We start from the raw sequence: 22074 nt of genomic DNA on the forward strand, positions 1-22074 counted from the left end.
GGCCCTGCCAAACAAAGCCAGCCCCAACCCGACTCTTAATAAAGATATGATACTAGCATGCTATATACTCCGGTACAGTAGGTGGCGGTATGCGCCTTCTAAGTTACAGCTGCCACCCGCCAGAAAACTAAAAGAAGAGGAACATGTTTGGCCACTGAGATGGACATAACGCCACAGTGTGCTCTTCAAGTCTACGTTAATCTTTCATTTCCTCGTGTGTGCTGCTTCGTCCGTCGTGTGACAAACTACTCTTTATTAATTACTCGTGTCAAGAGAAACTCGACTCGTCTCCGTCAACTTTGAAACTTCTCGGGCTATCTTAGCTTAGCTTGCTAGCTGCTAACAAAGAGAGGCGGAAGTTGCGAACACATTGCTCGGCAGAGATCACGTAAAGTGTTGCATTTGTGTGGAAATGTGCGAAAGATCGATAGCAAAGTACGAGGAATGACTTTCTCGAACAAAAGAGGGGAACGAGCGACGACGTCAACGACTGGACGCAGTTTTCAAGAAGCCTCAGGTTGTGTACACAGAACAGGTTTGTTTACTAACTTTGTATTTCATCATTAACGTCAAAGAACACTTGTAACTACTTTACTGAGTGGACGACCTTTGTCAAGAAGTGAAAGTAAAATTGTTGGCTATGGAATTTTTTTGATTTGCACACACACACTTCAAAGTAGGGACAAGCAGTAAGAAATGGATGGACTTGTAAGTAGGCTGGCTTTGGTGGAGATCCACGCTTTGGGCCTTAAATCTCCCCAGCGCCTTTTCCAGCCTCTCCAGGGAGCCAACGTGGATTGTTTCAAAAGTGTCTCTTGTGTGAACGTTATATTTAAAATCAATATAGTGTTATATTACATCTACAATCATGTGTACGTTATATTTCAAATCAATACAGTGATATATTACATCTACAATCATGTGTACGTTATATTTCAAATATAGTGATAACTAGTACAATTGTGTACTTTATATTTAAAGTCAATATAGACATATATGTACAATTGTGTACTTTGTATTTAAAATCAGAGCACCCTTACATGGAGGACAATGTTTTTTGCCACTGAACGAAATGAAAGCAACACTCGTAAGTAAATAACTTCATGTTCTGTTGTTGAATCATTTAAAAAAAAAAAAAAGAGATTATGTTGCATGTTGTACACACAGCACCTTTTAAATTAAAAAAAGTTTGTCCACTCATTAGGGCTAGGCAAAAAGCACCAAAACTAGTATCCTGATACATTTTGGCTAAATATTGATCTATGATATAATGTGCGCACACCATAATATCTTTACCGGAAAGTGAGTTTCGACAAAGCCAAATAGTGTATGTGTCAAGATGTTTTATTAAAACAAATACTTAAGAGGAGGAGTAGCTCTAATTTTATTTTAAAAGTTGCATGATTATTCACATAAAAAAATAATAAATCAATTAAAAAATCTTAAAAATAAAGTCTCTTTTGGAAATATTTATCGGAAAAGTAAAATATAATCCAGGGCTGGGCGATATATCGAATATACTCGATATATCGCGGGTTTGTCTCTGTGCGATGTAGAAAATGACTATATCGTGAGTATTCGAATATACGTTCTCACGCAGTTGCTTTTAGCTGCGGGCATTACACTACAGGCTTTTCTCACTCTTTCTTGTCTCTCCTTCTCACAGAGACATAAAACAAGCGCACCTTCTTACATACGTCACATTCTGTCGCGCATGCAACGTCATACGCCCTCGCGGAGCAGAGAGGTAGCGGAATGAGTAACGTTAGTTGTGGCAGGTGGCGCAAGCGGAGCGGTGCGAGTGGTAATACGAGAGAGAGAAGGTGCAAATCTGGTAACAAATGAAGGAAGAATAATTCATTCCCAAGAAAAACAGCACGGGGTCCATCGTCTGGCGGTGGTTTGGCTTCAAGCGGGAAGATGTTGAACAGACAACCGTAATATGTCAAGTTTGCGGCAAAAGCGTCGCTACAAAAAGTAGCAGCACTGCTAATTTGTAGCATCATTTGAAAAGTCACCCGCTAGAGAATGAAGAGTGCTTGAAACTCCGCATGTCAACATCTCCGGCCGGTGCTACCCAACAAAATGCCCAAGCAACCAGCACTGATCCAATTGAGCCTGGCATCTTCCATTTCCACATCAACACCGTATGAAAAAAACAGGAGATAACGTCCGCAGGAACCTACCACATAGCGAAGGACATACTCAATTTGATTTCCAATTATGCAGCTCATTTTTATTTTACAGTTATTGAAATATCTTGTGTGACATCATGCACAAAAGTGCACTTTGTTTTAAACTATTGTAGTGGCGTTCTGTACAAAAAGTGCACTTTAATTTAGTGTTGTTTCGATATGTCATCTTAGTGACATCATGCACAAAAGTGCACTCATAGCTTGTTTTAAAATGTCTCTGACAATCTTGCACTTTCTGTTTTGAATTGACATGAATGTTTGTGCCACTGCTTAATAACTGTTTAATAAATACAGTTTTGGTAAATTGACTTAGTTGTGATTTCCCTCTCTGCATGAAAGTTTAAAATGAGCATATATTAAGGCAGTATGAACAAGAATGTTTTAATGTAGACCAGTGGTTCTTAACCTTATTGGAGGTACCGAACCCCACCAGTTTCATATGCACATTCACCGAACCCTTCTTTAGTGAAAAAATATATATATATATTTTTTTCAAATTCAAGATAAAGTTATATGTTTTTTTACTGGTGCACAAAATGAACCGTGCATGAACATCACCTTGTTCAAAGAACAAAACCAACACAGTGCATGAACTCACGACAAATTACACACCTGCAAATCAGATGGAAAATTAGAAGGAACATTGTTTGGGGGTATCCATAATTAGCCGATAGGGATACGTTTTTATTTGCACGATGAGTCGGGTGTGTCTTGACCTGCGCCGAACCCCTGAGGCCGACTCACCGAACCCAGGTTAAGAACCACTGATGTAGACACACAGAATCATCATACTGCTGTGGTTATATGCATCAAGTGTTAATTCAAGGCTAAGGCAAAATATCGGGATATATATCGTGACATGGCCTAAAAATATCGAGATATTAATAAAAGGCCATATCGCCCAGCCCTAATATAATCTTTAATCTTCTTTAAAGGGGACCTATTGAGATGTTTTTTTCTGCATGTAAAACACTTCCTTGAGGTCTACATAACATGTAATGGTGCTTTTTGGTCAAAATGTTGCATAGATTATGTTTTACAGATCATCTTCAAGCCGCCTTCTGACCGTCTCTTCAGGATGTGCCATTTTGTCTCTTTTACGTGCCTCCACTTTCACTGTCTTCTCAATATGACAAGTGGGAAGGTTTGTGTCAAGTTTGTCCTCAAACAAAACACATACTAAAACAAAAATTGTATTTTCCCCCCGTCTTTTTCCATTTTCAATAGTTTTTAAAAATGCTCCAGGGAGCCACTCGGACTGCGCTAAAGAGCCGCGGATTGCTGACCACCGCGTTAGACGTTTAGCTTCCATGAGGGAGCCTCATTCCTGTAACTGACTGACTTGTGATTGACAGGGGAACAGATGTTGGATCTTCCGCCGGAGCTCTGGGTGTCGGTGTTCAGTTACCTGAGCACGAAGGAAAAGCACGCCGTCCGCTGCTGCTGCACGGCCCTCAGGAAGCTCATCGACCACCCTTACCTGTGGAGGAGGCACATTGTGATGCTGAAGGATCTCAGCCGCTACACCCCTGGCTTCTGGGACACCCTGCGCCACCGCAAGGTGACCCGGGTGGTTGTGTGGAAATTTAAGCATAAGGATTGGTGGATGCTCGCCAAGTTCCTCCCAACGCTCACCGCCATCGTGTTCAAGTACGTAGGATTGCACAAGAGGATGAAACTGGACCTGGACTACCTCATGCTGTTCTCAGACCTCAAGGACGTGGGCGTACGGAACACCGCCTTGTCGAAGCCCATGCTGGGCCCCAGCCTGATCGCCCGGCTGACAGGTCGTCTGACACACCTGAGCATATGCAGCGTCAGCCTGACGTGCATCATCGCCTTCTTTAAAGCCGTGTCGCACCTGAGCAACCTGCAGTACCTGCTCTTCCACCACCTGGAAGAGGTGAGTCCTGTGCCCCGCCGAGACTTGACCCACATGATGGTGCAGCTGAAGAAGCTCAAACACCTCTCATGGGGAATGAGGGGGCGGCTGCAGGAACCTGTGCCCGACGACTGCCTGAGCCTCCCGGACCCTCGGCGTCCAGGTAAACCCCGTCCTCATGTGAACACTAATTCCATGGGCCAGGCCCGAGAGAAGCTTTTAATTGAGTTGCCTTCCTCAGGATCCCAGTACGACGGCCCAGCTCTGACCACCTTGGAGCTGGAGGTCTACCACAATACCATCCTGCCCGAGGTGGCCTTGTGGAGCCTGACCTCGCTCAGATCGCTGACGGTGCGCTACAGGTCCTTTCCAGATGGCGTGAATTTTCGCCTGAACTCCTGGCTGAGTCCCATCAAGCACCTGGAGTCTTTCAGCATCTACGGTGAGTTGATGCCAGGAGGTACCTTGATGAAGATGCTATCAAAACACATGGTGGTAATGTACACTCCCTAGGTTTGTGGTGGCGGATCTACGCTCTTCGGTGACCACTCTTACTTGATTATGTAATAAGTGCATGATGAAGGATACACCTCTCTTTCCCTTTTACTATGTCACTGCACTCGCTGAATATAGCTACACAAAAAATGTCTGCAAAGAAGGCGCGTTTGAGGTGTGTTGTGAAGCGGAGTTGATGTGAAAAATAAGTGTTATACAGAATTCTGCGTGTACTTTATGTGTGTTGGTATTGAAGTGATATCATGTCCCGATCTGCTTTTTGCAGGAAGATATAGAATAGTTAGTGAACAGGTTCAAAGAAGAACAACATTGGAGCAGATCCCCTAAGGTGCATACATAATAGTATAGTAATATAAATAGTAAAAAAGATAAAAAAGAATATAGAAAAAAATGAATAAATATATATATATATATATATATATATATATATATATATATATATATATATATATATATATATATATAATAAAGTGACAGAGGTGTAAGGTGACAGCCTCACATTATTCTGTTTCACAGTCCTGTATTATTGCTAGGGCTGTGAATCTTTGGGTGTCCCACGATTCGATTCAATATCGATTATTGGGGTCACGATTCGATTATAAATCGATTTATTTATTTTTTTCAATTCAACACGATTCTCGATTCAAAAACGATTTTTCCCCGATTCAAAACGATTCTCTATTCATTCAATACATAGGATTTCAGCAGGATCTACCCCAGTCTGCTGACATGCAAGCAGAGTAGTAGATTTTTGTAAAAAGCTTTTATAATTGTAAAGGACAATGTTTTATCAACTGATTGCAATAATGTCAATTTGTTTGAACTATTAAATGAACCAAAAATATGACTTATTTTATCTTTGTGAAAATATTGGACACAGTGTGTTGTCAAGCTTATGAGATGAGATGCAAGTGTAAGCCACTGTGACACTATTGTTCTTTTATTTATTTTTTTTATAAATGTCTAATGATAATGTCAATGAGGGATTTTTAATCACTGCTATGTTGAAATTGTAACGAATATTTATAATGTTGTTGATAATATTCATTTTTGTTTCACTACTTTTGGCTTGTTCTGAGTCGTGTTTGTGTCTCCTCTCAATTGCTCTGTTTATTGCAGTTCTGAGTGTTGCTGGGTCGGGTTTGGTTTTGGAATTGGATTGCATTGTAATGGTATTGCTGTGTATTGTTTTGTTGGATTGATTAATAAAAAATAAAATAAAAATATATATATATATATATTTTTTTTTAAATAAATAAAAAATCGATTTTTTAAAAATGAGAATCGATTCTGAATTGCACAACGTGAGAATCGCGATTGGAATTCGAATCGATTTTTTTCCCACACCCCTAATTATTGCACTTATCAAGAAGCCCTTTGGGATATATTGCACAGTCCAACATTATTGCACATTATAGTCAGGTTATTGCACATTATTCTATTTCACAGTCCAGTATTATTGCACTTATCAAGAGGCCATTTAGGATATATTGCACAGTCCAACATTATTGCACATTATAGTCCAAAAAATAAAAGACATGACACATGAGGACATGACAGACACATTGTGCTCACTCAGGGCCTGTTTAATGCTACTATGGCTCTTGGGTAAAAAAAAAATATTTTTTTAGTCTATTTGTGCCTGCTTTTAGCACCCTATAGCACCCTAGGTCCCTTGTGTACTCACAGAGTTTGTGCCCAGCCATCTTAGCTTGGTTGACCACCACTTTTTATCACTTCCGGGAAGAAGTCACGTGACAGAATGCAAGCAATACAAACATGATGTACATTTTTACTACTGTCGTCATATCATGACAATGCATGCTGATGACACATTTCAGTCGTGTTCTGCAAATCTGACTTTTGGGATGATGTCTCGATTCAACCCAATTCTCAATACCGGTACGTATAATTTTGTAAATAATGACAATAAAACCTTTTCAAATCAAGTTCCAGGTCACAGGTCACAAAAGCTCCTCTTGGCTGCTGCCGTACAACTTATAAGTAGAGATGTCCGATAATATCGGTCTGCCGATATTATCGGCCGATAAATGCGTTAAAATGTAATATCGGAAATTATCGGTATCGGTTTTTTTATTATCAGTATCGTGTTTTTTATTTTTTTTTATTTTTTATTTTTATTAAATCCACATAAAAAACACAAGATACACTTACAATTAGTGCACCAACCCAAAAAAACTCCCTCCCCCATTTACACTCATTCACACTCATTCACACAAAAGGGTTGTTTCTTTCTGTTTTTAATATTCTGGTTCCTACATTATACATCAATATATATCAATACAGTCTGCAAGGGATACAGTCCGTAAGCACACATGATTGTGCGTGCTGCTGGTCCACTAATAATACTAACCTTTAACAGTTAATTTTACAAATTTTCATTAATTACTAGTTTCTATGTAACTGTTTTTATATTGTTTTACTTTCTTTTTTATTCAAGAAAATGTTTTTAATTTATTTATCTTATTTTATTTGATTAATTTTTTTAAAAAGTACCTTATCTTCACCATACCTGGTTGTCCAAATTAGGCATAATAATGTGTTAATTCCACGACTGTATATATCGGTTGATATCGGTATCGGTAATTAAAGAGTTGGACAATATCGGCATATCGGATATCGGCAAAAAGCCATTATCGGACATCCCTACTTATAAGCGCAATGTTGGCATAAAAACATATTTTTAAAAATGTGTTTTTTTAAATGTTATCTACAAAAAATATAGACTGTTAATCAATCTATCAAAAGAAAATTGAGCAACCCCAACACCAACCCAATCCCATCTTTACAATATGCTGAGAAGAAGAAATACAAATACAATACTGTATTTTCCAGACTATAAGACGCTACTTTTTTCCTACGCTACCCTGCGGCTTATAAAACGGTGCGTCTTATTCATGGAGTGGTCTTCGCTTATGACAATGTTATTTTGTATTCAATAAATGGTTTTCATAAAACGAAAACAGAGACACTAAAAAGATGTGTCATTGTTTGTGCTTTGGTGCCATCTTTTGAGAGGAGCTGCTGGTTGAACGTGTAAAGTATTTCCATCTGTTTAGTGTCTTGAACTGGAAGTACAAATGCCGTTCCGTCGTCTGGTGTGTTTCTACTCGAATGTTTTTTTCATTCATCACTCCATGCAACGTTTGTAAGTTTTAAGATATAACTAAAACTATTCAAACTTACTATCGAACATGCTATCGTAATGTAATCAAGCTAGCATCATTAGCATTAGCTAATACGCTGACACGTTCAAAAGTGTCTGTTAGAATTATTAACCTGCAATGGCATTATGTTTGTATTGTTTCAGTTTCACAAATTCCTCAGTAAATTCACCAAAATGTGACTGTGGAGTTATTGAGTCTGTTTAGCTGATTGGAGAGCTAGCTTCCTCAGCTAGTGGGTCCATGACGATGACTTCTGTTTTGTTTGATCATCCGTTTTACTGCCGTTTTACAGACACTGTTTGGAAACAATTAAGGTATGTTAATGAAAATGTACAAATATTTATGCGTATATATCTGCAGTTTATACAGTAGTCCGGTGCGGCTAATATATGGGGAAAAAATGTATTCGAAAATGTAGTGGTTGCGGTGTGCCCCAAAGTCCGGAAAAAACAGTACTAACAGTACAAAAAAAAAAAAGGAAAACCAAACATTTGTATAAGCAATAGTATCAGTAGTAATAGCATTTATAACAAAGTTGATTATTGTTTTTAATCTACAAAATGTATTCTTTAAAAAAAAAAAATTGTTTTAAAAACGCGATTTGGATGTAAATACATTTTTTTGAGCGTATAAGGAAATAATGTAAAGAATTAATGGATTTTGTTACACAGCCATCCTACGTTGTTTGTCTGTTTATAATTGTGACAAAAATTTACTCATTCAATGATCTTGAAAATTAGAAGTATCAGATTTGGTATGACCGGCACTGCCCATGTAACTACTTGGTATCAAAGCAACACCCACATTTGTAGTATCACCAGAAACCAGATTTGAGCACTCCATGTCGGACGTTCTCACAATGTTTTGCGGTTCCCGAGACAGGCATCAACTTCCTGGCCAAGTACTGGACCAACATCCCCGCCAGCGTGACCAGCCTGACGCTGCGTGTGAACGTCATTCTCAAGGATTTGGACTCCATCGCTGCCAAAGTCGAGTCTCTGGAGCACCTGGACATCAACAATAAAAACGGGAGCCAGGAGGGCAGCCTGTGTTGTTGCATCGCCAAGTTGTTCCCTCAACTCAAGACGCTGCGCATAAGGTGAGACCCCACCTCGCCTTGGCGGGGATCCGAGTTTTTACTTGAATTCTGAGCGCCGCTCTCTCGCCTTCCAGGTTCCCCATGCAGGGGTTGGACCTGCTAAGCCTCCACAAACTGCGGCACCTGGAGCGACTGGAGCTGATGATGGATTGCTCCAGAGTCCGGAAGAAATGCCTGAAGCGGAACCACTGCTCCATCCTCTCCATGCAGGACGTCGCCAACCATCTGCGGGTGATGTCGGCCGACAGGATCACCGTGGTCATCATCCCTTCACCTCAGAAAAACCCTCTGAGTGATTGCTGCTGTGTGAGGGAGGGAGACTGATGACCCAAATGCACATTGCCCAGTGCTTTGACATTAACAAAATTGTATATGTGAATGTGTGTATGGGTGTGTTCTCCCCAATGTTGAACTCGTTCCTAACACCCCTGTTGTTCAGCACGAAGACATATAAACAACGTACAAAGTTTGGAACACATACAGGAGCAAAACCTTATTGTTGTTCAGTTTGCGGTAAAAAAGTCTCCCTCAAAAAAGAAGTACCGTATCCAATCACACGTGAAAACACACACCAGAGAAAAACCTTTCGATTGCTCAAACAGTGGCAATGGGTTTTCTCGAAAGGAAACAATGCGGTCACATATGAGCACACATACAGGAGAAAAGCTTTCCAGTTGTTCAGTTTGCGGTAAAATATTCATACAGGGATGTAATATGGAAAGATACATGAGAACACACACAGGAGCAAAACCTTATTGTTGTTCAGTTTGCGGTAAAAGTCTCTCTCAAAAAAGTAGTATCCAATCACACATGAAAACACACACCGGAGAAAAACCTTTCATTTGCTCAAACAGTGGCAATGGGTTTTCTCGAAAGGAAACAATGCGGTCACATATGAGCACACACACAAGAGAAAAGCTTTCCAGTCGTTCAGTTTGCGGTAAAATATTCTTACAGGGATGTAATATGGAAAGATACATGAGAACACACACAGGAGAAAAACCTTTCTATTGCCCAAACTGCGGCAAAAGATGTTCTCAAAGGGCAACGACGCTGACACATTTGAGAACACACACAGGAAAAAAACAACTTCAGGTGTTCAGTTTGTGGTAAAATATTCTCCAAAAAAGGGATAATGTAATCACACATGAAAACATTCAGGAGAAAAAACGCTCAGTAGTTCAGTGTATAATAAAAGATACACTGACAAAGACACGAGAAAAACAGACTGGAGATTAACTTTTCCTTTTTGGAATTCTTCTCCTGACTCCTGCTGAGTCACTAATGGTTTACTGCAGGGCTTCTCTAAAGGGAGGAAAGCTACCCGCCCGTCTACTGGGTTCAACTCCAAACGTGCAAGCTTTGAGCCGGGGGGGCAACAAGAATTGACACCCTAGCCCGTCGTGGAAGTGTCAGTCAGAGTGGAAAAGAGTCCAGCCCCTTTCGAGAGAACTGGTTCCAGAGCCCTTGCTGTGCGTCGAAGTGATCCAGTCGGAATTTCTCCACCTCAGGCTCCTTCCCCCCCCCCAGCGAGGTAACTTTCCACGTCCCAAGATCTAGCTTATGTAGCCGAGGATCAGACCGCCAAGTGCCCAGGTGCTCGCCATCATGCCCCACCTCCGGGCCTGGCTAAAGAGGGGGGGGGGCACCGTAAATATGAGTCCTTGTTTTTCCATTTCCATAAAGGTATTCGAGCTGCTCTTTGTCTGATCCCTCACCTAGGACCTGTTTGGATTGGGAGACCCTACTTGGGGGCAAAGAAGCCCCCGGACAACATAGCTCCTAGGATCATTGGGACACGCAAACTCCTCTACCACGACAAGTTGGCAGCTTAGAACGGAGATGAATGGAATGTGGGACTATAAAAGGCATCGGGTGCTGTCGCATGAGGCGGAAGCGGAAACTGACCACAGACACCACCGGGACCACCTGCTAGCCAGATCGTTTTGCTGTGGAGCCACTACTTGGAGCATATCCTAATTTTTTTAACCTTTTTTGTGGATTTATCATTGGCCTGTGGAGAACTGGGACGAAAAGAGACAATTACCAGGAGGACTTGAGTTGGATGCGTGGTACCGTAAGTAGGCTGTGGCTTCCAATGTTTTATCGCTTGCCCGTACGTGCATGTCACATATGTAACTTTGGGGACTTTGGGTAATATATTTTCTGTATAAACTTTGGGTGTTGATCTGCACTTCGGACTGTGGGGTTGAGTGTGGTGGCATTGTATTGGCGGATTACATGGACGGCGGAAGGGGGGAGATATTTGTTATACGGGATTAATTTGTGTGGTATTAAAAAGAAAGCCTGATTGTGTTGTGGCTAATGGTCATATGGCTTTTGTTGTTGTCCCCATTTCAACGGTGGAAGGCTTTGAGATGAGGGTTAGTATACTAACCCTCATCTCAAAGCCTTCCACCGTTGAAATGGGGACTTCTTACACCATGAGGGGCCAGAGGATCCGAGGAAGAATCCCATGCTGGTAAATTCAGGCCTTGAACTTGCCAGGAAGGCCAGACTTGTCCACCACGGCCAGCCAGGTCTCCAGGTCTTGGTTGGTCGCTTTTGTGGAGGCTGCGTCTCTCAGGCTGCAATTGAACACCTTCCCCAAACTCCTGACAGGCTACTCGGTGAGTGATGGTATTTTGGTGGTGCCAAGTGAGAAGCACAACTTGCCTGTAACCTTTCCTTTCTTTAGCACAAGGGACCTCGACTTAGTCGGCTTGAAGCTCATGCGAGCCCAGGAAATCACCTCCTGAAGGCAATTTAGGATCCACCTGGGACAGATGTAGTGGTCACTGTCAGGTCGTCCATGAAGGCTCGGATGGGTGGCTGTCGGACTCCAGACCTGGAGAGGGGTCCTCTACACTGAACTTCCGCAGGTATGTACAATATACACACTGCAAATATATATATATAATGTAGTAACAGACACCTTCATAACAATATGTAATATGTGCAATATACACACTGCAAGTATATATATAATGTAGTAGCAGACCCCTTCATAACAATATGTAATATGTGCAATATACACACTGCAAGTATATATATAATGTAGTAGCAGACACCTTCATAACAATATGTAATATCTACAATATACACACTGCAAGTGTATATATATAATGTAGTAACAGACACCTTCATAACAATATGTAATATGTACAATATACACACTGCAAGTATATATACAATGTAGTAATAGACACCTTCATAACAATATGTAATATGTACAATATACACACTGCAAGTATATATATAATGTAGTAGCAGACACCATCATAACAATATGTAATATCTACAATATACACACTGCAAGTATATATATAATGTAGTAACCATATATATATATATATATATATATATATATATATATATATATATATATATATATATATATATATATATATATACATAACAATATGTAATATGTTCAATATTTACTATATTTTGGTCATTCTAATCATTTCCGTGATGGACTTGTTCCGCACATTGATTTCTGTATCCATAGCAGCGCACGTCCGACTTCCAGTGTGTTCCTACTTCCGCATACAAAACACTTGTGTATGTTCTAATCATGGCGGTCTTGGTAACAGACAACGAAGACGACTATTTTTGGACAAATGAGGATTCTCAACCTTTTGCTTTTGAAGCTAAATGAACGAAGGATTAAGTTCTGCTTCTAGAAGGGAGCATGAAGAAGAGTGTGAGAGGTTGGAGCAGACTGAAGCCGATAGAGTGGGGTGAAATCAACTCTTAAGTTGCTAAATGTGGAATTTGGAGACAAGCTATTTCAACATAAATGGAGTGCTTACCTCGAACAAACCAGAAAAAATGTCCCCGGCCAGCTGGACCAAACAGACATCGAGTGAGTCACACTTTATATTAATCATGAGACACGCAGCACGTCATGCGTGTATCATGACAGACAGCATACGCTCTCTGGCTAGCTGTGTACAAACTAAACATGAAATAATACTTTACAGATATGATTGTTCATGTTTTCCACTCAGTATAGATTGGTGTCCTATCACAGTGTTGTGCATAACAAACTCAAATGCATTTCAGGTTGATGTAGAAGCTAGCTTATCTTTTGCCTCAGTTAGCTTCTACGGCTAACACCAAAACACGCCGGTGTGTTACTACGCTAGAAAAAGAGTTCCTCCGCGTTCGTTCTTACAATAACAATGTGGCTATAGCTTGGTTAGTATACAGGTTACGGAACATAAATTAAGTATTGTTGAGGGTTTTTGAATGCATTTTTAAAGTGATTTTGAGGTAGAGTTGATTGCTTCCATTAGCTGCATTGCTAGCTATCAAGAACGAGATGATTTTTACATCTTAGAATGTCTCTCATAATAATTGTGACCGATAGGCAAAATTCCCCCCCAAAAAGTGCAGTTCTCCTTTAAATATTTATTTATGATTATTTTATTTATTGTTTATGTATTAAATATTAATCTACTTAAACAGTTGTCTATTTATTTACGTACTCATTTATTCCCTGTCGTGTTACAAATTGAGTACAAACAAATGTGTTAGAAATTGCTGTGAAACAAAAAAGGGTAAAACTAAAAAAGCTCAGATTTTTTTCTAATCCTTTTTGGACATGCTGTAATGAGGAACTGGAAATGTGAGAAGTATGATATAGTAATTGTATGCATGTTTATAATAAACTAACACAATAACCATATACACATCTCGGCAATGCTTCTTATTTTGCGGTCAACCAGTCTTCTCCCTCTCGTGTAGAGCTGGTCCAAAACACAGCTGCATCTCTTTGAACACAGCAGAGAGAACTCATTGTTTCCATTTTAGCATGTAAGAAATACACGGCCCTTTAAAAACCTCATGAGGTGAGATATTTTCAGAAGAAACAGTCATAAACATTATGCAGATTACCTTGTTTATTTTGACATGACACAACAATCAGACATGAGACCATTTGTTTACTCATAGAACCATTTTAAATGCTTGGTTTCTTTTTTTTTAAACATGTATTACCATCAGTAATAAAACACTACTATTACACAAATATCCACATTTTACTCATTTTATTTCATGGGTTTGACCTGACAAAACAATTTCTTTATGTGTTTTGATATTTCTTTCATTTTCACTCCATAAATGATTGGATTTAACAGAGGACTATACACAACCACCTGTAAAGTCATTACTAAACTTACACTTTTTGGAAGGTCTGACTGCAGTCGATCGGTCATAGCATCAAAAACAATTAAACAAGTGAAGCAGAATAAAACCATCAGGTGGGGTAAACATGTCTCTGTAGCTTTTTTCCTAACTTCCCCACAACTGTGAACAGTTATTATAAATATCTTTATGTATGTAAAAAGAATGAACATCACAGGAGCAATAATATTAGTTATTGTGACAATCAAAACATGAACATTAAGAAATATTGATTTTACACAGTGAAGTTTGTGGACTGAAGTGTTACACCAGACTCCACCTGTAATAAAAGTGCACATTTTTTGTTTAGAATTCATTACGACTCCAACTCCGAGCTCCAATGCAGGGATAAACCAGGCTAAAGTCAAGAGGACAATAACAGTTCTTTTTCCCATGCTAGTTGGATACTGCAGAGGTTTGCAGATAGACACATACCTGTCATAAGCCATGGCTGACAACAGTAAGAAGTCTGATCCACCTAATGAATGAACAAAAAAATATTGAAACATACAAGCAGAATGAGAAATGGTCTGTTTTTGAGATAAGACGTCAATGAAAAGTTTAGGGTAGATTCCACTGCTAAACAAAACAGAGTTAATTGACAAAGCAGCAATGATAATGTACATAGGCTCATGAAGGTTCCTGTGGATCCAGATTAGACATATAATGGTGCAGTTAGAGCAGAGGATGAAAATATATATTGTCAAAAAGATGACAAAGTAAATATATCCATATTTGTCCATGTCTACATAGCCACCAAAAGTTATATATGTTCCATTGAATTCAGCATCCATGAAGTTAGTCCCAGAAAAATGAATAAAAAAGATCCAGCAGACTGTAACGAAGCCAACAAGAGTCCTAAAATGAAGATCACATTGATTCATGTGCAGGGAGATGGTCTTCCTCTTCATCTCCACAATGCACAAAGTGAAGTGTCGGAGTAGGATCACTTCTTTTATAAGACTTGTTCGCCCTCCATGGATCTCATTACATGATCCACCAAGAGTTGCCGTCATGTCAACAAGCACCTCCAAGTCTTCAGGGCCTCCTGTCACTCAAACTTTCTATGACAGCCAGTCTTTAACATGTGAAGGATTTAATTATCTTGAATACTAACTACACATTGTGTTAGCATACACATACACCTGGTGGCAGCAAGTCTTTCTTTACCTGCTTGTGGCCATGAGGGAATTGTATTGCTTTGCTTCAAACGATCACACTGTAAAATAAATCTAAGATGGTGAATCTGAAAATTGACAACGACCTATTAGAGATTAAACGAACACGCGTAGGAGGAAAAAGTTCTCCTCCCTTCACTTGTCAACACATAATACACATTGACATGCACTGCTCTTAATTCTTAAACTGACAACGTAACCCAGATCAACAAAGACCTCTGTTGTTGTTTTTCATTCTTGGTCGGTTCCCCCCATCATGTCAATAGTCATCATGTAGATAGTCAGTTCAATTCAAAGAACTTTATTTATCTCCATGGGGGCAATTCAAGGCACGTAGAGCAGCAAATAAAGCAGCAAAAAGCGAATAGACTTTTCGCAGCTGTAAACACGGACTATGAAAACAGAAAAAGCCAACAAGTACTGAATAATTACACATTAAAGGCCTACTGAAATCCACTACTACCGACCACGCAGTCTGATAGTTTATACATCAATGATGAAATCTTAACATTGCAACACATGCCAATACGGCCGGGTTAACTTATAAAGTGCAATTTTAAATTTCCCGGGAAACGTCCGCTTGAAAACGTCTATGTATGATGACGTATGCGCGTGACGTCACGACGGCAACGGAAGTATTCGTACCCAATGTGTCACCATACAAACTGCTCTGTTTTCATCGAAAAATTCCACAGTATTCTGGACATCTGTGTTGGTGAATCTTTTGCAATTTGTTGAATGGACAATGGAGACTGCAAAGAAGAAAGTTGTAGGTGCGATCGGTGTCTTAGCGGCGGACTACAGCAACACAATCAGGAGGTTGTGTTGTGTTTCAGTTGGATAGCAGACGCACTACCGTGAGTACAGCTTTGGCTTCCAAACATTTGATCGCTTGCCCGTACGTGCGTGTCGCTATGTGCATGTCACTTACGTAACTTTGGGGAAATATATGTTTCTTGCCGACTGATGGTGGCCGGGGTGTCGTCGAAAGCTACAACGCCCGCCGCCGCTCCGTAGTTAGCTTCAATTGTTAAGCTTCGCCAAGCTGGAAATTATTAACCGTGTATTTACATGTTCATGGTTTAATAGTATTGTTGATCTTCTGTCTATCCTTCCAGTCAGGGTTTTTTAAAATGTTGTTTCTATCTGCATTTGAGCCTGATGCTATCACGTTAGCGCCGTAGCTAAGTTAGCTTCAATTGTTAAGCTTCGCCAAGCTGGAAATTATTAACCGTGTATTTACATGTTCATGGTTTAATAGTATTGTTGATCTTCTGTCTATCCTTCCAGTCAAGGTTTTTTTAAATTTTGTTTCTATCTGCATTTGAGCCCGATGCTATCACGTTAGCTCCGTAGCCAAAGTGCGTCAACGATGTATTGTCGGGGAGATAAAAGTCACTGTGAATGTCCATTTCGCGTTCTCGACTCTCATTTTCAAGAGGATATAGTATCCGAGGTGGTTTAAAATACAAATCCATGATCCACAATAGAAAAAGGAGAGTGTGTGGAATCCAATGAGACCTTGTACCTAAGTTACGGTCAGAGCGAAAAAAGATACACCCTGCACTGCCTCTCTAGTCCTTCACTCTAACGTACCTCATCCATGAATCTTTCATCCTCGCTCAAATTAATGGGGTAATCGTCACTTTCTCGGTCCGAATCTCTCTCGCTCCATTGTAAACAACGGGGACTTGTGAGGAATCCTTCCTCCTGTGACGTCACGCTACTTCCGGTATAGGCAAGGCTTTTTTTTATCAGCAACCAAAAGTTGCGAACTTTATCGTCGTTGTTCTATACTAAATCCTTTCAGCAAAAATATGGCAATATCGCGAAATGATCAAGTATGACACATAGAATGGATCTGCTATCCCTTTTTAAATAAAAAAAAAATTCATTTCAGTAGGCCTTTAAATAAAGCTATTGTTAAAAATGCTAAAATACTCATAAGGACAACAGTACTACAGGAATACAATAAGATACAAATACAAAGACTATTGCTGAAATACCAAAAACATTTGTAGTACACAGATATTTGCTACTGGGAATCAGCATAATAATTCAGAACAACAGGTACATTAGTGGCATTTATATATGCATAATGTACAGAGGCAGACAGAGTACCCCAAAATTGGACTCCAGTAAGAGTACTGTTGATTTAGAATAATATGACAAAAGTAAAAAGTAGTCATCAAAATAATTACTTGAGTAAAAGTGAGTATTCCGCGAAAAAAATACTGAAGTATTGAGTAAGTTGTGACTAACTTCTGACTTAGTTAATAGCTTTGTTTTAATGGTTTGGACTACAATTGTAGTTGATGTGAAACATAAAATTCATGTACAACTTGTTGCAACATCAATCAATCAAATTTTACTTATATAGCCCTAAATCATGAGTGTCTCAAAGGGCTGCACAAGCCACAACAACATCCTTGGCTCAGATTCCATATCAGGGGATCCCACACCCCCCCACGCCCCCTCCCCGGGCGACCGGTGCAATGGACGTCGAATGGATCTAGCATAATATTGTGAGAGTCCAGTCCATAGTGGATCTAACATAATAGTGTGAGAGTCCAGTCCATAGTGGATCTAACATAATAGTGTGAGAGTCCAGTCCATAGTGGCTCTAACATAATAGTGTGAGAGTCCAGTCCATAGTGGATCTAACATAATAGTGTGAGAGTCCAGTCCATAGTGGATCTAACATAATAGTGTGAAAGTCCAGTTCATAGTGGATCTAACATAATAGTGTGAGAGACGAGTCCATAGTAGATCTAACATAATAGTGTGAGAGTCCAGTCCATAGTGGATCTAACATAATAGTGTGAGAGACGAGTCCATAGTGGATCTAACATAATAGTGTGAGAGTCCAGTCCATTGTGGATATAGCATAATATTGTGAGAGTCCAGTCCATAGTGGATCTAACATGATAGTGTGAGAGTCCAGTTCATAGTGGATCTAACATGTTAGTGTGAGAGTCCAGTCCATAGTGGATTTAACATAATAGTGTGAGAGTCCAGTCCATAGTGGATCTAACATAATAGTGTGAGAGTTCAGTCCATAGTGGATCTAACATAATAGTGTGAGAGTCCAGTCCATATTGGATCTAGCATAATATTGTGAGCGTCCAGTCCATAGTGGATCTAACATAATAGTGTGAGAGTCCAGTCCATAGTGGATCTAACATAATAGTGTGAGAGTCCAGTCCATAGTGGATCTAACATGATAGTGTGAGAGTCCAGTTCATAGTGGATCTAACATGATAGTGTGAGAGTCCAGTCCATAGTGGATTTAACATAATAGTGTGAGAGTCCAGTCCATAGTGGATCTAGCATAATATTGTGAGAGTCCAGTCCATAGTGGATCTAACATAATAGTGTGAGAGTTCAGTCCATAGTGGATCTAACATAATAGTGTGAGAGTCCAGTCCATATTGGATCTAGCATAATATTGTGAGAGTCCAGTCCATAGTGGATCTAACATAATAGTGTGAGAGTCCAGTCCATAGTGGATCTAACATAATAGTGTGAGAGTCCAGTTCATAGTGGATCTAGCATAATAGTGTGAGAGACGAGTCCATAGTGGATCTAACATAATAGTGTGAGAGTCCAGTCCATTGTGGATATAGCATAATATTGTGAGAGTCCAGTCCATAGTGGATCTAACATGATAGTGTGAGAGTCCAGTCCATAGTGGATTTAACATAATAGTGTGAGAGTCCAGTCCATAGTGGATCTAGCATAATATTGTGAGAGTCCAGTCCATTGTGGATATAGCATAATATTGTGAGAGTCCAGTCCATAGTGGATCTAACATGATAGTGTGAGAGTCCAGTTCATAGTGGATCTAACATGATAGTGTGAGAGTCCAGTCCATAGTGGATTTAACATAATAGTGTGAGAGTCCAGTCCATAGTGGATCTAGCATAATATTGTGAGAGTCCAGTCCATAGTGGATCTAACATAATAGTGTGAGAGTTCAGTCCATAGTGGATCTAACATAATAGTGTGAGAGTCCAGTCCATATTGGATCTAGCATAATATTGTGAGAGTCCAGTCCATAGTGGATCTAACATAATAGTGTGAGAGTCCAGTCCATAGTGGATCTAACATAATAGTGTGAGAGTCCAGTCCATAGTGGATATAGCATAATATTGTGAGAGTCCAGTCCATAGTGGATCTAACATGATAGTGTGAGAGTCCAGTTCATAGTGGATCTAACATGATAGTGTGAGAGTCCAGTCCATAGTGGATTTAACATAATAGTGTGAGAGTCCAGTCCATAGTGGATCTAGCATAATATTGTGAGAGTCCAGTCCATAGTGGATCTAACATAATAGTGTGAGAGTTCAGTCCATAGTGGATCTAACATAATAGTGTGAAAGTCCAGTCCATATTGGATCTAGCATAATATTGTGAGAGTCCAGTCCATAGTGGATCTAACATAATAGTGTGAGAGTCCAGTCCATAGTGGATCTAACATAATAGTGTGAGAGTCCAGTCCATAGTGGATCTAGCCAGTGGCGTGCGGTGAGGTTAATGTCTGGTGAGGCACTGCATCATCACAGTCAGATTTACAAACATATGAACCCTAAAGTTAAGTTAAAGTTAAAGTACCAATGATTGTCACACACACACTAGGTGTGGTGAAATTTGTCCTCTGCATTTGACCCATCCCCTTGATCACCCCCTGGGAGGTGAGGGGAGCAGTGGGCAGCAGCGTAGCCGCGCCCGGGAATCATTTTTTGGTGATTTAACCCCCAATTCCAACCCTTGATGCTGAGTGCCAAGCAGGGAAATAGTATCTTATTCACCATGTGATTGGCAGCAGTTAACGGGTTATGTTTAAAAGCTCATACCAGCATTCTTTACACAACTGTAGCACACAAAAAAGCACATTTAATAAAAAAAACATTATTATGGTCTTACCTTTCTTGCTGGACATCCACACAGCCAGCCTTTGCGTGTGTACCACGCCGTTTGAAAAGAACGGGTCTGCTGTCCCGAAGTCAAAAGCAAACCTTTTAGCTCCGGCGTTGGTCTACCTTAAATTATTACCTCCTGCTTCGATTGAAAGTCCAGTTTACAAAACTGTTTTATTTTACATATGTAATCCTCCATGTTTTTAATAAAAGTCCAGGCGAGAGGAAATAAACAATCGCTTGCAAACTTTTTTTTTCTTTTTCTTCTGCGGCCGAGGAATGATTTCTGGGATCACTACCGCCCTCTACCACCAGGAGGCCGGATTACTGCGAGCCTCAACCAGTACGTCTTTTGCAGCAGATTTATGACTGCTCAGCACAAGAAATACGTTACACACATACAGTTTTTGACAAAATACACTGTACATTATATACATCAGCTAACTAAACTACGCCATAGTTTAGTTAGCTGATATAATTCATATAGCAATACAGTCTCACTGCACAGCAGCTCAGCAGTTAGCCGAGTCATTGTACACAATCCATGTTGAGGCACAAATCAGTGACGTGCCTCATCTGGCTTTTGATCACCGCACTGTCTCTTCTCAGTATTTGAACGGCAAATGTGAAAATAAAAATAATCTAAAACTGGTGAAGTTAAATGGAAAATAACTTTAGTATAATCACTGGATACATACAACAATTTAATTAATTTTTTTTCTTTTTACATTTTTTTTCTTTCCATGATGGCAGGTGAGGCCCCGCCTCCCCTGCCTCTAGTGACTGCACGCCACTGGATCTAACTTAATAGTGTGAGAGTCCAGTCCATAGTGGATCTAACATAACAGTGTGGGAGTCCAGTCCATAGTGGATCTAACATAACAGTGTGAGAGTCCAGTCCATAGTGGATCTAACATAATAGTGAGAGTCCAGTCCATAGTGGATCTAACATAACAGTGTGAGAGTCCAGTCCATAGTGGATCTAACACAATACTGTGAGAGTCCAGTCCATAGTGGATCTAGCATAATATTGTGAGAGTCCAGTCCATAGTGGATCTAACATAATAGTGTGAGAGTCCAGTCCATAGTGGATCTAACATAACAGTGTGAGAGTCCAGTCCATAGTGGATCTAACATAATAGTGTGAGAGTCCAGTCCATAGTGGATCTAACATAATAGTGTGAGAGTCCAGTCCATAGTGGATCTAACATAACAGTGTGAGAGTCCAGTCCATAGTGGATCTAACATAATAGTGTGAGAGTCCAGTCCATAGTGGGGCCAGCAGGAGTGAGAGTGGAGACAGGTCAGCAGCGCAGAGACGTCCCCAACTGATGCACAGATGGTGGTCCACCCTGGGTCCCGACTTTGGACAGATAGCGCCTCATCTGTGGTCACCGAATCTGTGCCCCCCCTCTCGCAGAGCAGAAAAGAAACGGCAGATCAACTGGTGTAAAAGGGGGGTCTATTTAAAGGCTAGAGTATACAAATGAGTTTTAAGATGGGACTGCATGTTTTAAATATACTAACACAATAACCATAATCATGTCTTGGCTGGATTATTGCAGTGCTTCTTATTTTGCGGTCAACCAGTCTTCTCCCGCTCGCGTAGAGCTGGTCCAAAACGCAGCTGCATCTCTTTGAACACAGCAGAGAGAACTCATTGTTTCCATTTTAGCACGAAAAAAATACACAGCCCTTTAAAAACCTCATGAGGTGAGATATTTCCAGAAGAAACAACCATAAACATTATGCAGATACATTTGTTTGTTTATTTTGACATGAGACAGCAGTCAGGCATCACACATGTTTTATCATAGAACCATTTTTTAAATGCTTGTTTTTTCAATATGTATTACCATCAGTGATTCAAACATCACTATTACACAAAAATCCACTTTATACTAATT

The 22074-nt window shown here is 40.0% G+C and overlaps 2 protein-coding genes across 2 annotated transcripts; one reads left to right on the plus strand and one right to left on the minus strand.

The window, feature by feature from the left end:
- Positions 1–86: 86 nt before the first annotated feature.
- LOC133658086 (uncharacterized) lies at positions 87–11224 on the plus strand. The gene is made up of 5 exons (XM_062059702.1): positions 87–535; positions 3551–4240; positions 4319–4519; positions 8664–8880; positions 8955–11224. The coding sequence occupies exons 1-5, from the start codon at positions 445–447 to the stop codon at positions 9202–9204; spliced, it is 1449 nt and encodes a 482-aa protein (XP_061915686.1). The 5' UTR covers positions 87–444; the 3' UTR covers positions 9205–11224.
- Positions 11225–11368: 144 nt separating this feature from the next.
- On the minus strand, positions 11369–15086 carry LOC133659207 (olfactory receptor 11A1-like). The gene is made up of 4 exons (XM_062061944.1): positions 14977–15086; positions 13953–14856; positions 12519–12562; positions 11369–11468 (listed from the first exon to the last, which is right to left on the minus strand). Exons 1-4 carry the CDS (start codon positions 15084–15086, stop codon positions 11369–11371), a joined length of 1158 nt encoding a protein of 385 aa, XP_061917928.1.
- Between the last annotated feature and the right edge of the window lie 6988 nt (positions 15087–22074).

The sequence above is a fragment of the Entelurus aequoreus genome, linkage group LG10, assembly GCF_033978785.1.
Source record: "Entelurus aequoreus isolate RoL-2023_Sb linkage group LG10, RoL_Eaeq_v1.1, whole genome shotgun sequence".
In the NCBI taxonomy this organism is placed as follows: Eukaryota; Metazoa; Chordata; class Actinopteri; order Syngnathiformes; family Syngnathidae; genus Entelurus; species Entelurus aequoreus.

Bases quoted from the DNA above. Each gene is read 5' to 3' on its own strand.
- LOC133658086 (XM_062059702.1), top strand. From the start codon at position 445: ATGACTTTCTCGAACAAAAGAGGGGAACGAGCGACGACGTCAACGACT. The intron at 536-3,550 runs GTTTGTTTACTA...TGTGATTGACAG, and splicing joins AGGTTGTGTACACAGAACAG to GGGAACAGATGTTGGATCTT. The intron at 8,881-8,954 runs GTGAGACCCCAC...CTCGCCTTCCAG, and splicing joins CTCAAGACGCTGCGCATAAG to GTTCCCCATGCAGGGGTTGG.
- LOC133659207 (XM_062061944.1), bottom strand. From the start codon at position 15,086: ATGACGGCAACTCTTGGTGGATCATGTAATGAGATCCATGGAGGGCGA. The intron at 14,857-14,976 runs GAGGAAGACCAT...CTTCATGGATGC, and splicing joins TTGTGCATTGTGGAGATGAA to TGAATTCAATGGAACATATA. The intron at 11,469-12,518 runs GTTGAGAATCCT...GTTCAATTGCAG, and splicing joins TTTAGCTTCAAAAGCAAAAG to CCTGAGAGACGCAGCCTCCA.